This window comes from Anas platyrhynchos, chromosome 9 (genome assembly GCF_047663525.1).
Source record: "Anas platyrhynchos isolate ZD024472 breed Pekin duck chromosome 9, IASCAAS_PekinDuck_T2T, whole genome shotgun sequence".
NCBI lineage: Eukaryota > Metazoa > Chordata > Aves > Anseriformes > Anatidae > Anas > Anas platyrhynchos.
This window is the reverse complement of record NC_092595.1, coordinates 13,101,554-13,117,656: the sequence shown is the minus strand read 5'-3', so window position 1 is coordinate 13,117,656 and position 16,103 is coordinate 13,101,554. Positions and strand designations below refer to the sequence as shown.

Sequence of the window (16,103 nt, the reverse complement as noted above, 5' to 3'; positions counted from 1 at the left end):
ACTTGACAAATACATTGTACAATAAAGTTTATTAGCTGTTCTCCTCTTTCTAACAAATGGAATGGATAGTGTTGGTAATTCTTTACAAACCAAAGCTAATTTGGTTCTGTGACTGCACCGTGACTGCCATAAGCACATCCCTCTCATAAACAACCATTTTAAAATAAGCAATGGCAGGTACCAAATAATACGAGAATTAGAGAATTTCATTACTGAAGGTAGTTCCATGTTTTGCTACAACGTATTTATAACATTTTGCACAGAAGTTAGTGCATTCCAAATGGAAGATCTTGCACCTATGCAATCCAAGATAAACATATACAGAAAAATAAAATGTATTCTTGACTGAATTCTCCCTTTGGTTAAGACATGCATATTACAAAGAAAAAAAGACAAACCTGAAATTCCGTAGAAAAGAGGAGAACTTGCACATATTTTTTTCTTGTAACTAATAATTCCCTGGACTTTTTGCCCAGCCACCATAGCCCATTTGATTTCATGAGATTAAGGAAGGTAAATTCTAATTTGTATTTTTATTCAAAACAAAAAGCTAGGAGTAGGTGGTAAAAGAAAAATATATATTTTTATATATATATATTTATACGTGTGCGCAACTATGTAAAGAAAATAATTCCCATAGTTACAGAGTTTAGTTAAAGAAAGTTTAATATATATATATATTTATTATAACAAAATAGGCAGTTATTGTGGGTAAAATATTCATTAAAATCTGACCCCTAAGAACACACATTTTTAGGCTACGAATCACTCTCTCAGTGCCCTAATAACCATCTCTGCAATTGTTTTCTGTATTACTGCCAAGGGAAATTTGGCATTCCTCTGAAAAATACAAGGTTTCCTAGCACCTAAACATATTTTAGGCTCAAAAAAGTGTGGTGACCATTATCTATAAACAATTTCTGTAAGACACTATAAATAGTGTTGCACAAGGAAGATTAAAAACATTACACATCTTTATCCCTAGCAATTTTATTGGCAAAAAAATGAAAAAATAGATTATAAGAATATCCATATGAAATTATGAAAATGAATATCCCTCGAGAAGTAGTAATGGGAGTTAATGAAAACGTTAACTCAAAATTTTAAAGTTCCTCTTTAACTGCCTGGAAAGAAAAAAAAAAATATCTGTGAGAACAGAATTTAACTCAGAAAATAAAACCTGAAATTGATTGCCCTGACCAAACCATGCTATTAAAGTTAAGCGTGCAAAGTTACTCAAGATTTACAACTTCCTTGAATAGAACTTTTCTTTCAATTGTTATGAAATTTTAAAAGAAGGTCTATAAAGCTTTTTTGAAAAATCTTTGAAAGTTACTTTCCCTTAAACATTAAGGAATTTTACCAAGCAATTCCCTCCCACCCCAACCCCAAACTAATAGCTGGTCAGGCCATTCCACTGTCATGTTTGAAAAATGGCAAACCAACAACACACAATAATACAAATTATTTAAACTAAGAAAGACATCAAATTTAAAGCATTATGGGAACTGCAGAATGTGATGGTTAGGGTATGAACCACACTGGGAAGAACTAGAGGCAGGCTCCACTGGAAGGGCTCAAGAGTTGTCAGATGTAGTAGGTGATGACAGTTAGAAAATGAAAAACAAAAATCCATTTTCATAATTTTTCCTTTGCTGGAACCCAGATGTAAGGCCCAGACTGTTCCTCTATGATCTGTTTCACTTGGTTGTAGATTTCTTCCAGTGTGTCTCCTTGGACAATAGCTGCAAAACATAATGTGGCAATCAGCAGTCATCTTTCCTTGCTCCATACAGAAACCAAGATGTTCTAAGCCAGGAGGTTATTTTCTCTCACAGAGCAGCAAAAGGATTTCACATTGCTGAAGGAAGGGAAGCCTACGGAGAATTCTGGTTACTGTGCTTCTGGACAAAAAGTACATCGCTGATGATTTTATAGGACACACAAACCAACATCTCTTCCACTTGGAGGCCTGGGGTTAGGAAATACTTTTCTTTTTAAGAATATTCATGTACAACTGAGAAGGGTTTTTTTGCCTTTCCTATCTACGTGCTAGAATTGGTCCAAGTCAATCCACATACTCCCTTTGGTCCAGCTTTCATTTGTGTTTCCAAGATGAAAAGACAGGACAGTACAGGGCTACGTACTGCATCAGTCTGATCAGGCTTGATGTAGTGAAGGCTGGTGAACTCCTCAACCAGACCCTGACATTTCACAGCAAGGCTGATCGACCTTCGGGGTTTCTACCTGAGAGCACTAGCTTTGGTTTTGGCAAAAAAGAGCATGAACTCATGGAATTTGTTGTATATCCAATAGATCAAACTTTCATATAGTTAAAAGGCAATTAATGCTCAGATTATGTTAGATATATTTTCTCCAAGCCTAGAAAATAATTAGAAATGAGCCATGATGTGTTTTGACATATCAGAGTGAAGTGTAGCCTGGTGAGAATGAGGATGAAGTTTGAGCTTTCCTTACCACTCTTCAGCCTGAAAAAGCGATTGTGATGAGATAGCGACTTATTTTTAATTAGAATTGCCACCTCAGAGTTGATAAGCTAAGAAACAAAGTCTAGCGTGAAAGATAATGTTGGAAGCAAGCCAGATGTGCTACTTTGTGCATTAATTTATTACTGCTGCCTCCATGCTTTGTTTTAATGCAAATTACTTCTTTTATTCCTACTCATCATTCCTGTCCCTTAAAAACCTTCTCCCCATCTGCAGCCCATTGTCACAGTGCCTGTGGGAGGAGTCTGTTCAATTATTACAGCTCAAGTGTTATGTTCACAGCACTACAGGGCACTAGAAAGATTCAGAAACATCTTTACCTTGCTAATTATCATCTTACTTAGATGATAATTATCATCTTACTCTCCAGCTATGTTCAGCCACATTCCTTCCAAAGCTCAAGACCCTTAAAACAGAACATGCATGTGCTCTTCATATGGTTCACTGCAAAGTTTAAGTAAGTCTAAGCTTAATTTGCTGATGAAGTTGATTTCAGTTAACTCCCATGATGTAGTATTTTTTTCTTAACAAATTAAGCGATGCTCACACAATCTGTTGTACCAGCCGAGTCATACAGGTGGCAGCCTCCAAATGGTAACTAGTAAATGGAAGTGTATTGTCTTCAAGTATCTCAGATAGATTCAGAACAGAACTCCTGCCCCGAACAGCATTAGCAAAGACAAATCTGACCATGGGATGTTGCTATCTGCCTTTAACATAAGCTTTATACTTCTAAGAAGAAAAATGGTCCACAGCATTAGGGCTCTTAAAAAGGGACCATAAAATTTTGAAGTATCTTGAACTCTGGCTCTTAATTTGCTAACAAAATTGTGCAATATATTGTCCTAACATGACCTGGGATAGTATCAGCTATTAACTAAATACTTAATATCTATTAAAATAAACAGAATGGCTTCCTGTACAAGAAACCTGACATACCTGTAAGTCATTTGGTAAATGACTCTATAAGAGGGAGAATTTGCAACCTATATTGGAGAGTCCCACAGCTTTCTCGCTGCAGATGAATAAAGGGCTATAGGAAGAGCTGGAAAGCTAGATGTAGGCTTGGGATAAACAGTGAAGGCTGCAAGGGAGCAGATAGGAATGCCAACAAAAACGAGATGGACTCAAGTTGTTCATTGTGTGGGTAGCACACAATGCAGAGAACAAGGCAGCAGCAAGACAGGCTGGGAGTTTACTGTGTCCTTCACCTTCCTCCCATGTGACGTCACCATACTTTTCTGTGTCTCTGCTCAGGATAAGCAGACTATTTAAGGATGTTCTGCATTTTCAGCTCTGCCTTTGCATTATGGGGAAGAAACTGGCAAAGGTGACGTGTCACAAAAAGGAGGCAAATGGGGCAAACACTGAAACATTGCAAAAGAACACAACAGGAAAGAAGGGGGGTGCCTATCTCTGACAGTAATAGAAAAGGCTTGTTTCTGTCCTCTTGAAAGTCCTGACTTGATCATTCTCCTCATACTGTAATCCACAATGCAAAAAAAAAATAAATCAGTTTGAGTACTTATAGCCTACCCCTTGCTGTTACAGTTAACAAACCACATTTGTGCATGCCTTGGACCAAAGTACCATAAGGCAGTCGTGACGTAATACCAGAGATTTAATTACTAACATTCTTTATTTCCCAATTTCAAAAATTGGAAGTTAAACACTAGGTAATCTCAGCTCTACAAATAAAAGCTTTAAGTATACAATATAGCAACAAAGCAAACATCTGCATTTCAATACTAGAAAAGTAATAAAAAGCCTCAAGATTTTGAAACCTAAATTAAGCTACTGGTAAACTTTTGTATATATTAAATTCATTAGTAAAATTGGCACCAGCATAGCAGTACAAAGGCGGTTCTATGATTTAAGAAAAATCACAGATCAGCCTGAAAACAAAGTTCAACCTTATCTCAGTGGTAAGACAATTACTATACGGCAAGGAATAAAATTTCAACTCTGGCAAGGGAACAGCCCCAAGAAAAACAAACCTGTGAAGTGTTCAGTAAATTCTTGCTCCAGTTTCATAGCTCTCTCAAATGTCTTCCTGGCTTGCTCTTCTGTTAGGCGTTTATTCATTTCCCTGGGATTGAAAACATTATACACATAAAAAAATACCTGTAATCTTTTGAAAAAAAATTTTAAGCCATTATCTGAGAATTAACCTAATAAGAGGCAGTCTACTAAATGACGTATTTAAGTGGAGACTGTCCTGAGAATGAGCAGTTCTGACACTATGTTGTACAGAATTTTGCAGTGGCATTCATTCTTGAGCACTCCTGATTTGGATTAGAAACCCAGCCTAGTAGTCCCTAGAAATTCAACCCAGGAAGTTTCCAGAGTAAAATAAGTAATTGAATGTTTTTAAAAATTTAGTATTACAATTATCTTCACGTAACTTGCAGCTGGCTATTCAAATACAATGACAGTATCAAACAATTTAGCCTAAGATATTTTTACTCACATGATATTTTCCACTGTTTTGGGCTTAATAAAAATGGAGATTGGGTACAGCTGGGCAATCTGCAACCTTTTGATCGCATTACCAGAAACGTCAAGAATACAATGTTTACCCTAAAAAGTAAGAAAGAAAAAGGAAAATGGCAATAAGCAAAGTTTAAGTCACAGCTATGCATAGTGTAATAACTTAGAAGAGAACCACATTTCCATTGAAGCCAACAGAATTGGAGCGCCTGCATCAACGATATCAAGATTTCACCAAACCACATCAAAAGCCATCACTTTTAAAAACTGTATTTATTTAAAGGATCATTTAAGGATGCGGCCATGCCGCAAGTCAGAGAAGTACCAGATGCCTTAACTGGCATGTCTAAGAGAATGACCTCCACAGACGGTGAGCAGATTTGTCAATTTGTTAGATGGAACTGAATACAATCCTTCTGCTCTCCCACAGGTAGCACACTGGGGAACATCAGGTTTGAGACTGTGAATACCATTTATTTGGGCTGATTATTTTTTTATATCTTTTTAGAAAAAAATACAACCTAATGCTTCCTCATGTTGTTGAAACAGTATGTGGCAGGGTTTGTGTTCTCCCACTACCAGTAACTCTCCATCATCTCAGGATTTCCTCATTTCAAATGCTCTTCCTGTTCCTTGACTCCTATCTAGATACATTTATTTCCATTCTACACTTGTTTTTTTTTGTTTTTTTTTTTTTCCCTTTGAATAGCATATGAATAATGTGTGACATCACCACTTCAGAAAGGGATGTGGTAGAGGAAGAAGAGCAAAAATCCACTCTTGGACATCTAAAATGATAAAATCTTTTTCTTTAGAAGGATGCCTAATATGAATGACAGAATTCTGTGAGCCAGGATACAAACCCACAAGCACTATGAAAACAAAGGTTACTTATATCATAAAACATACTTTCTGAACTCCTGGGAGATCACTCTTGGAAGGCACAATCAATAACAAGGAAGTAACTGCAGTCTGGAATGCCTGACACATTTCTGTCTCCTGGCAGAAGGGATCACCATGTTCATTTAACATTTAATCCCTTGCATAACAAAGACTACATAATTTTATTTCAGGAATTCTTAAAGAGGATAGGAATGTTCTTCCCATGTGAACAATACAAAACTGTTTGCTTTCAACTATTTCCAAGATCCAGTCCACGGATATGGATGCTGACTGGTATCATTTAAATGAAGCGTTTGTATATTCTAGCACAGTATTTTACTACACATGCTGGCCTGTCCACATCTTTCATATGGCTTCTCTACAAATGTGGCACATGCTTTGGGAATACAGAATTAAGAGCATTATCAGGCCTGTGTTCCCTTTTGTGATAGTACCGTTAGTATTTGCCAGGTTTGGTCCAACAGCTTATGCCAGGTGTTGAAAGACATTGGACAAATGACGGAAGGCTAGATTGCCAGCACAGCAGAGGTGCTAGACCTTATAGAATACAATTGTGATGATTTACTCCAAACTGATAGTGAAAGTGCATTAAAAGTGCCCTCCAACACAGGGATTTGCAAGCTGCTCTTGGTAACAAAGGAAGGAAGATATGAAAATTCCTTTCAAGAGAACATTTGGAAGACAAGGAAAAGAAATGCTACTATTTCATGATGCAATTGTCACATTGTCATTCATGGAAGCTATTGTGCTCTTTGTATTGTATATTTAAACAATTAAGCATTTTTATTTCCTTATTTACACTGCATTTGATTGAGAAACACAGCATAGCACTCAGTTCCTCCTACAATATCTAAGCAATGGTGTCAAAAAGCATCTTTAGTTGTGCCCATTACAGGTAAGGACACAAGAGGGATAGGTATCAGCTGGAAGGAGGGTAAACAAACACAATTTAAAGCTGTTGCAAGAATACTGTTTCTAGCGGTTCTGGGATAATAGCAATCAATTCTGTCAGGTTTGCCCCTACATTTATCACAGAAAACTTGGAAATTGTCTTCCATGTCCCAGTAATAAGACTCACTGAAGAAATTCATCTCATAAGAGAGAGAGGAAGACAAGAAAGTTAGGTTAAGAGTTGGACTTGATGACCTTAGAGGTCTTTTTCAACGTAAATGATTCTGTGGTTCTAAGGAAGGAGTAGCACCAGACCAACCAATTTGTACCCCTGCCATAATTATGAAGTCAAGTTCTGAAGGACTGGCTGTTGTATCCCAGCAGAAGAATGTTAGTTGGAACTGAGAAATAGCTGCATCTACCCAAAGTACCAGCATGGAGTCATCTGGCAGTACTTTGTTCTTGATGCTAATTTACAAAAAAATTCACAATTGTTTTGTGTCCTAATAATCCCACTAGATGGGCATAAGAGCCAATCAGCCAATTTCAGGTCTAGAATGGAACTAAAGATGGTATCTGTGTGACCACTTGAAGCAACTGCTAACAAGTTTGTAATGTTTAAGCTATTCAATGAATCGTTTCATCATTTAATGACATATGAAAGCTTTACAACTTCATCCAGCCTCCCCAAGTATTGTTCATTTCCTTTAATGATTTTGTAATCAATTTCTGTTTCTGAAAGTTTTCACTATCTACCACTGGACCAGGCAGTATTCCATAGGGTTGGTAAGACAGCAGAAGAAAACACTATATGAACCACAAAATTTCACCCCTTTCTCCCTGTTTTTGATTCCAGTAAATTACCCCTGTCTGAAATAACCATACTTATCCACTTGGCCAGAATGATTTACACTTCTTTCCTGAGGACTAACTACACTCCCATGTCACACAGATTAACCACACTTACCCTCTGTGTGTCCAAACAAAGTGCTCATGCTTATGAGTTTCCACCTAGAAAATAGCTGTTTTGTCTGTCATACAGATCAGATATTCTCTAATGTAAATGCACTGTATTTGTAAATTAACTAGAACAACATCCACCAACCTAATGTGAAACATCTACAAAGGGTTTTTCACAAATCCATTTTCTTTAAAATAAACATTGTACTCTAAGAAGTAGTCTAAGAAGTTTCTCCCACTTTTTTTCAGGGATCTCAAATAAAGAAGTATTTGCAAGAAATAGTTAATGAAAACCTCTTCTAGACAAAAACAATGAAGAAAACAGCCTTTGAAATGTAGTGGCATTCACATAAGCAGTTTTTCTAAAACAGTCTACTACATTCACTCTTTCCCCTTTGTCAAATAAATCCATGAAGGGCACACAGATTTAAGATTTTTTTCCACACAGGTCTGTATCACCAAATGGATCATCATATTAATCAACTCCACCACCACTATTATTAATTAATCATCTATGAATGAAAACTAATTAGCCTCTAATTCCAATATTTTTCCATCCTATTCTTTTTTTTATAACAAGAAAAAACTGCAGTTGCCCTTTTCCAGTAATATAACCACAATACTCTGTTTCTCTTAAATGCATTTGTGACAATGCACCTTGTTTCTAGTTTTGTACAAAGTCCTCTTAAGGTTACAGAGTTCCTAGTGGCTTCTTGCCATTCTTCTATTTTCCCCTTTCAGTACAGTCAGATAATCACCTCAGTAAATGAAAGTAACTGGCACTGATTTACCTTTTCTGCTACTTCTCGCACTGATTGGACACTTGTTCCATAAAGATGATTATTGTACTGGCCAGCTTCAATGAATTTGTGATCCTGAATATCCTTCTCCATTTGCTCTCGAGAAGTGACAAAATGGTAATCACGTCCATCCACCTCATAATCTCGTTTTGGTCTAGTAGTATCTTTAAATATAAACCAGTAATTTTTAAAGCAAAACAAGAAACAGTGACTTTTTTTCCCTACAACATCCAAAACTAGTCTTACATTTATACTGCAAAATTGTCACAAGCAAAAATATGATTGACAATTAAGATAGCTCTTACAAAGCTTAGACAATACATTAAGTTTTAAAACTCGATATACAGAGGATAAGTCTATCAAAAAAATAGCAAAAGATATAGAATTGTTTTAATATTTGCTGACACTTACGTGGAACACATGAGCCAAATTTGTCTGGAAATTCTGAGATCAGATCATCATTTATTCTGTCTTTCATGGGTCCCAAAACAATCACAGGTCGAGTATAGTTGACTATTAAACATAAAGAAATAAAATAAGTTACATTTCAATGAGGTTACTACCCTTCAAACTTCAGCAAAATGAACTTTATCATATGGTAACAGTCTTAACATTTAAAAGAATATGTACTCCTAAAAATAATAATAAAAAAAAAGTTTAACGTATATTAACTAAGATAGCAGTCAAAGATGTCAGATATTTACTCTCAAATGACTACTCCGGTTGACTACTGAAGATGAGGCTTGAATTACGAAGCCTTGGGAAAAAAACAAACAAACAAACAAAAAACTTTTCACAAAGTAACACCCTTCATTTGAATGAAAACAGCAAAACGAGAAGTTTGAAAATCTTTTCAATTCAAGGACAGTTCTTAAAATTTGAGTTCTCTGTTGGAAAAAGCTTCTTTATTACTTCCAAGACTACCACTTATATACTTGCATATGAAAACATTCAACTATAGCTTCTTTAACTACTAACACCCCTGTAAAATGAACTACAGCATCTTTTAACACACGCTTCATTTGTTAGAAAGTAATAAAGGGCTTTTCGTTGGAATTTAAGGACAAGCAGAAGATATCTAATTATACTGCAAGAGCAATGAAGACAATAATGTCTAAATATCTAGTCATTAACATATCATTTCAGCTGTATAAATTTAAGTTTTAGGTTCAATCTGTCATTAGTACACAAGTAAATCCAAGTTAAAAGTTTGACCCATAAGATACATTTTTAATTTAACTCCTGAAACTAATTCCTTCCAGTGGTGATAATATATTCATGAAAGAATTCTCTTAGATCCTATTAATTCAATTTGTGTATGACGTATATTTACTTTGTTTGCTACCATATTTTATAGGTACTAGAAATCAAGTATGTCTTTTTACAAATTATATTTCTAAATATATGAGCAATGTATCAGATGATGTAAATCAATGTGGTAAACAGAAGAGTAAAAATTCATCTTTATTATACACAGTGAAGCACAACCAAGACCAAGGTGGAAAAGAAATGATAGGATCCCATTAAAAATCAGAAAAGAAAAAAATCTAAATCCAAATGTGATGAGGTGTTTTCTTCTATTAATTTTCATTTCATTCGTATTTTTTTTCCTGAAAATTTTTATTTGGCATTTTCTAACCAAATAAGCCATATAAGAAGCACATACAGAAATGAGACTGCAATGTTTTATAAACACTTCAACTAAAGCTTGCTACAATAGACAAATAATCCAATATGATTTTTGCTGTGACAAAAAAAAAAAAAAAGAACAGCAATAGTACGATTGCTAAAGCAATATTAAACTGAAGCAAACTATTATTTCTGAGGTTCACACTGATGTAACTTCAATATACCTTATTTTCCTTACACAATGTAAACCACATAATGGAAAGAAGCAATGTTAATTAGCACACCTTTGGATTACGTGCTAAATAATATATCAATTGTATTTAATAATTTATGCCTTTATGCTTAATTCATTTCAATAATGGTAGCAAAAATTTTAAAAAAATGAAGAAGTTTATTATGCTGCTCAATATGTAAGGGCACAGAGCATTCTGATACTTTAGGATGAATATTGTGTGAATTGAGATCTACAAACCTTCTTGTTGATTGACAGGTTCATATGACAACACATATTCCTCTTGGCCACCTAAAAATATAAATGCAAAGAAATATCTATGAAGTGTTTTTATAAACCAGTAATATTTACATTAAGTCATTTAATGAACCACAATGATATAGACAATCTGCAGTAAAATATGCATTACAATGATACTGATGGAGGACATTTTTCAAGAGCGATGAATCATAAAAATTACAAAGATAAGCCAAACAAAATTTTAAAAGCAGAAGACACATACAGTATAATTTCTTAAGATACGTTAGCATGTCAAGCACAAATATTTTAAAGCATTATTGAAATGCTCTTATGTTTCCCTGAACAAAATGCATGCATGGTACCATTCACTGCTAGAGGCAATGCTACCGTCATCACTAGCATTTTCCATACTTTGAAGCCAGCTTTTACAGCATTTTCCTATACTTACACAGAGCCGAAAACATGTATGTCAAGGTGTAAATCTCTTCCAGTAAATTTTTCATGAAGTGGCATTTATATAAACACTTTCAACCACTTCAGTTACACAACAAAGTATTATGTTGTCTCTACTACTTAACTACTATGAAGGATTTTTGAAAGATGAATTTGAAAATGAAGAATGTTTCGTATTGTTCTCAGCTTCAGAAAGCATATTAGCAGTGAATGAACCTACAAGAACTAAATTTTGACCTTTGACAGCTGCAAGTTTCTTAAATGTTAGTGAAAGCATCTGGAATACACCTCAGTTGCCATCTCTCTAAAAGAACATTTCTAGTCCAATACTTCCATGACAGCAGAGAATTTATAATTCAGAATGCACAAGCTTACATTATATGACAAAACTATGAACTTTGAATAAAATACAGTGCTTCAGTAACTCACTTGTGTAGTTTTTACAACATTCTTTGGAATTCATACAGAGGTACACACTAATGCTATATCAGCCTTACAGAAACAGATGGCAGATGAAGGCTTTTATAAATTCATATATTGCTTCTATATTTACGTTCTTTGATAGCAAAGACCACTGATCTTTTAAATTTGAACTTTACAATCTCTAAGAGAAATAAAGATTTCTCTTATTTGTAAAAATTTTCATTCCAACTGTGCTACAGCAATACATGAACGAGCATTTTAATTTAAAGTATTGCAAGTGAGGAATGCATTAAGACAGACATGAAAACATGCAACCTGTATATTTTAATATCTCAAAAATTCACTCATGCAAATGGATTTTAGAAGGACAGTATATACTTTCAGAACCCTTTTTAGGCTAGGGAGAAGAATAGGGAATCACTGACTATCAACTCATCTATGAAATATCCAGCTAACATATAATTAGATACTTCTTTGGAAAAGTCACATTGCTATAAGGTCAAAAATTAGTTAAGCAAACTATTAAAGAGATAATAACAAGTATAAAGCATTCCCTGATTGAGGGCCAAAAGTATATATTGTCATTGTTTTTTCAATACTGTGGAAAAATGAATATTAATAGAATGAACCTTTTGAACAACCGTACTCATCTGTAATCAAGATAACTTTCATATTAGACAGCAGTAAAAAGAAATTAAAAAATCATTTTAATAAAACGTGCTTGGAATTACACATTCGGATTAGCAAATCCACGACATCCATAATAAAATCAGAGCTTCTCAGGTAATAAAGATGTAAAAAGCTAACTAGTAGTACCAATAATGAGCTTTAAATGTAAAGAAAGCAAGCTCTTAATAAAGCAAGGTTTTTCCTCGAAAAACTTGGAAAAAAGAAGAAAGCAGCAAATTTATGGAGAAACAGTCACAGTTAGATAGCTTTAATGGCACATCACTAAAAATGGTTAAAATTTGTAAGTTAGTCGTAGAGGCAACAGCAACTTTGATACATGCTTAAATCTGTTATTCTCAGTGAACATGAATGCCATGAATGCCTTCTCTACTTTTTTTTTTTTTTTTTTTTTGCAATTAGTCTACAACAGCATTAAGCATTGTAAGCTCTGAGGATTTTTGTACACATATAAATTCTCTCCATGAATGTAATCATCTGTATGAAAAATCGTGGCTCATTACTCCTGACAGTATCTGCAGCTTCCAAACAGATGTAACTGTTCGTGAACCACTTTCCTCATTACTCTAACATATACAATATCTGTTTCTGAAGCGCCTCTTACACGGTTAACAGGCACCCAGGAGCAGATCAGTGAGCCACTTTGTCACGCTGCTTGACTTTTACTGTTCCTTTTTCTGTTCCTCTTCAAATCCTCAGTGTTTTTGTCTTCCCGCTCTGCTCTATCCCAGGTTTCAGGTGTGAACTCAGCAACCTTATCAAGGAGTTGTTCACTGGAAATGACCAATGGGACTGAAACGGGACAATTCCCCACCCCCTTTTTTTTGAACAAGAAAGCATTGTAGAGCAGCAGCATCCAGCATATTACACTATTACACACTGGGAGCATGTGCTGTTCTTATAGCTTGGGTAGAAGTAAACAGCGCTTTAGCTTGGGTTAGTAAAAAAAGCTAATTCAGCCTAGTACTTGGAAGATATACTGGGGGTGGGGGCACGCACACAAGCGTGGATCTAGCATGCTAATTCATCGTAACTGATTCCAGCAACTAACATGTGGCATATGCTTTGAAGACAATTCAGACTAAGCACCCACGCTTGACAGAATAGAGGTATGAAAGCTGAAAAGCAAGGGTAAATACATGTTTGTTCATCTTCATTTTCATGAGAAGTATCTATTTGTTATATCTGAGTATCAAATACTGTTGATAGTTATTACGCTATTTAACAGATTATACAGTTTAGTTATGCTCTCAGTTATTAAGCTCAACTATATACAATTATATTTGTCAACATTAAATGCACATTTGGCTTTTAACAGCTGTAGCTAGCATGCATAATTAAAAAAAAATTAGGAATTAATTCAAATTAAGCTGAACTAAGACAATCATAAACCACAAAAAATATCCATGAAGGAGGTTTGCAATGATTCTCTCTAATCAGTTAAAAAAAAAAACAAAACAAAACAAAAAAAAAAAGCAAATTTTGCAGTACCCAACAAACACATGAACATGGATTTCACCTGAAGTGTAATGTGAAGTTCTATTTAACATGTAAATACCCAGAAAAGACAGACAGACAAAAACAGAGAGCTACTAAACAAAGGTTCTAAATAAACAAAGAACTTAAAAACACTTACGGTAACTACTTTCACTATCGCTGGCATTAGAGGTTACATGCTCTGAAATTGCAACACAATGGAAAAAAATAAGGAACACACACTAATGGCATGAATTCAAAGGAAAGCAAACTGACAAAAATAATCCAGATGAACGACAACAGTGATATCAAAATGCTGAAATCAATACATACTGCATATAAAAGTTTTAAGGTACTTCTCATAGTTCTCAGGATCAAGCTTAATTTCACACAAAAGGAATGGATGTTAATAAAAAGAAAAAACATTAAATAGCACATCAAAATAAGATTATGAAAAGTACACTAATTCACATTTCATATGCAACCCTTATTTTTTTTTTGGTTTTCACTTCAAAATTAGTTTTGTTGTGCAAGAACTATGGGATCCTGAATGTCATTTTTCATGTAGGCAATTTATGGATTTTATGGAGTCCTGGAATATGTTTCAGGAAATACAGTTAAGCACATTCAATAACAGATACTTGGCTACTGCACTGTTTCCGCTAGTAAGGATTTAGTACTCAAAAGCTCCTAACTTCTATACGAGAGCATCCATATGGATTTCATGTCTTCTTCATAATAATCAAAATATTTCAGTAACTTTAAGTGTATTTACTTTATGCGTATTTACTTTAATCTGTGTGTAACAGAAAACATTAAACATGCTTATGACAATAACTCAACTGAAGAACATTAAATATCAATCTATTCTGTTACTTGCAAATTGTACAAATCTAGAGAACAAATGTCAATTTTGATATCGTTGAAGCTTTCTGTAATGAAAAAATTTTCATGCCACCAAGTGACCATCTCTTTGTAATGAAAAGCACTGTTATGTTCACAGTTTATGATTGTACAAGGAAACTTGTGTTTGACCTTCACAAAATAAATAAAATTAAATTTGATATTATGTAGCTGTGTGCATAGAACGACACATATTGACACATACTGTTTTCATTTCCACCAAAAGATTAAAGAGAAGACTCCAAAGGAAAGAAAACAGGTATGAAACAAGTATGTCTTAGTGACTGATAAACATCAAAAAATCATCAGTCATACGTAAACTAATTAACCTTTTAAAGTACATATGTTTTTTAATTGGCCAATATCTTTAACACCTCTGATTAGAACGGACTCCTTCCACTTTATTTCTGTGCAGGAGACAACATATTCACAAATGTTTGTGAGTACCAGAAATTCAGACCTACTTCCATTTCATTTTCTTGCTTTGGAACAAGAATGCCCATATAGGCATGGAAGACAAAAATAAATGTTTAACAGCCTCATGCAGGAATTGCCTTCTAGGCAAGACATTGTACTCGTTAATTAAGAACACAAGTTGCAATAAACTGATAACTGGTCTATTAATAATTTTGGTCTACTAACAGTCTTGCAGAGCCAAGGTAGTAGAGCTTGTATTAAGCATGGTAAGGCAGTTTCCAGAAGTTGGACTGCTGAAAAAAAGGCTAAAAATAGACATTTGTCTTTACAGAACCAGCTAGTGAGATTTCTGGACCATATTACATAGTTTAATGATTATAAGGCCACAGAAGTTGATTATGATTGATATTCTGCTCCAGATCAATAATCTCCATGAAACTGGTTTCAGAAATGGAAGATTAATTTTATTTCTACGAGCATTTTTATTTACTTAAGTGACTGAGGCCAAGAATAGAAGTATCCCACTTCCTATGTGGAATTTCAGGAACACTGAACATAATATAGAGGATGAGAATAAAGGGAACAGTTATGCCCTTGGAAGAAATGTTATCTTTAGTGACTAATTTTACTATCCCATAAACGCCTAACGATCTACTTTTTTAATATCTATCATGAAAGAAACGTTATGACTGTTTATTTTAGTCCAGAGGTGATGCCTGTGTAAACAGATCTGTTATGGTATTCAGCAACTTTTGAACCTTCCTGTATTCAGTTAGCTACCAGGCTTTTCTGCAGGAAACAAAATTAATGCTTATGTATCTCCTTTATCAGCTACCTCTCTACCTAGTCAGCGGTGGTCTAATAGCATCATAAGAGTTCAGAGAAAAACTCTCATGGCATCTGTTAAGGAAAGCTTTTCTTTGTCTTTTTATAGAGCTGAAGATATCCATCACCTAGAGAAAGGACTGCCAACTACTTAAATTATAACTACAGTTGTGCTATGACCGTGAAAAGTCATTTTTTAAATAATAAAACACAAAACGAACACTAAAATGACATTAGCAAAATGTGTCAACAAATTTACAAATACAG

General features: G+C 34.6%; 1 protein-coding gene across 24 annotated transcripts in view; it reads right to left on the bottom strand.

The window, feature by feature from the left end:
• Positions 1-10: 10 nt before the first annotated feature.
• The window catches only part of DLG1 (discs large MAGUK scaffold protein 1), a 150,282-nt gene continuing 134,189 nt past the window's right edge, over positions 11-16,103 (bottom strand). For 17 of the 24 annotated variants that reach the window (XM_027464830.3, XM_027464832.3, XM_027464837.3 and 14 more), the window contains 7 exons: positions 13,852-13,893; positions 10,653-10,703; positions 8,963-9,064; positions 8,543-8,715; positions 4,978-5,087; positions 4,505-4,596; positions 11-1,745 (listed from right to left, as the gene is read on the bottom strand). In XM_027464830.3, the coding sequence (XP_027320631.1) occupies positions 1,639-1,745; positions 4,505-4,596; positions 4,978-5,087; positions 8,543-8,715; positions 8,963-9,064; positions 10,653-10,703; positions 13,852-13,893 (677 nt within the window). In that variant the 3' untranslated portion in view covers positions 11-1,638. Of the gene's footprint in view, positions 1,746-4,504; positions 4,597-4,977; positions 5,088-8,542; positions 8,716-8,962; positions 9,065-10,652; positions 10,704-12,157; positions 12,194-13,851; positions 13,894-16,103 lie in introns of all 24 variants that reach the window. The other 7 variants (XM_072042747.1, XM_027464846.3, XM_021268751.4 and 4 more) reach the window with 3 other exon arrangements.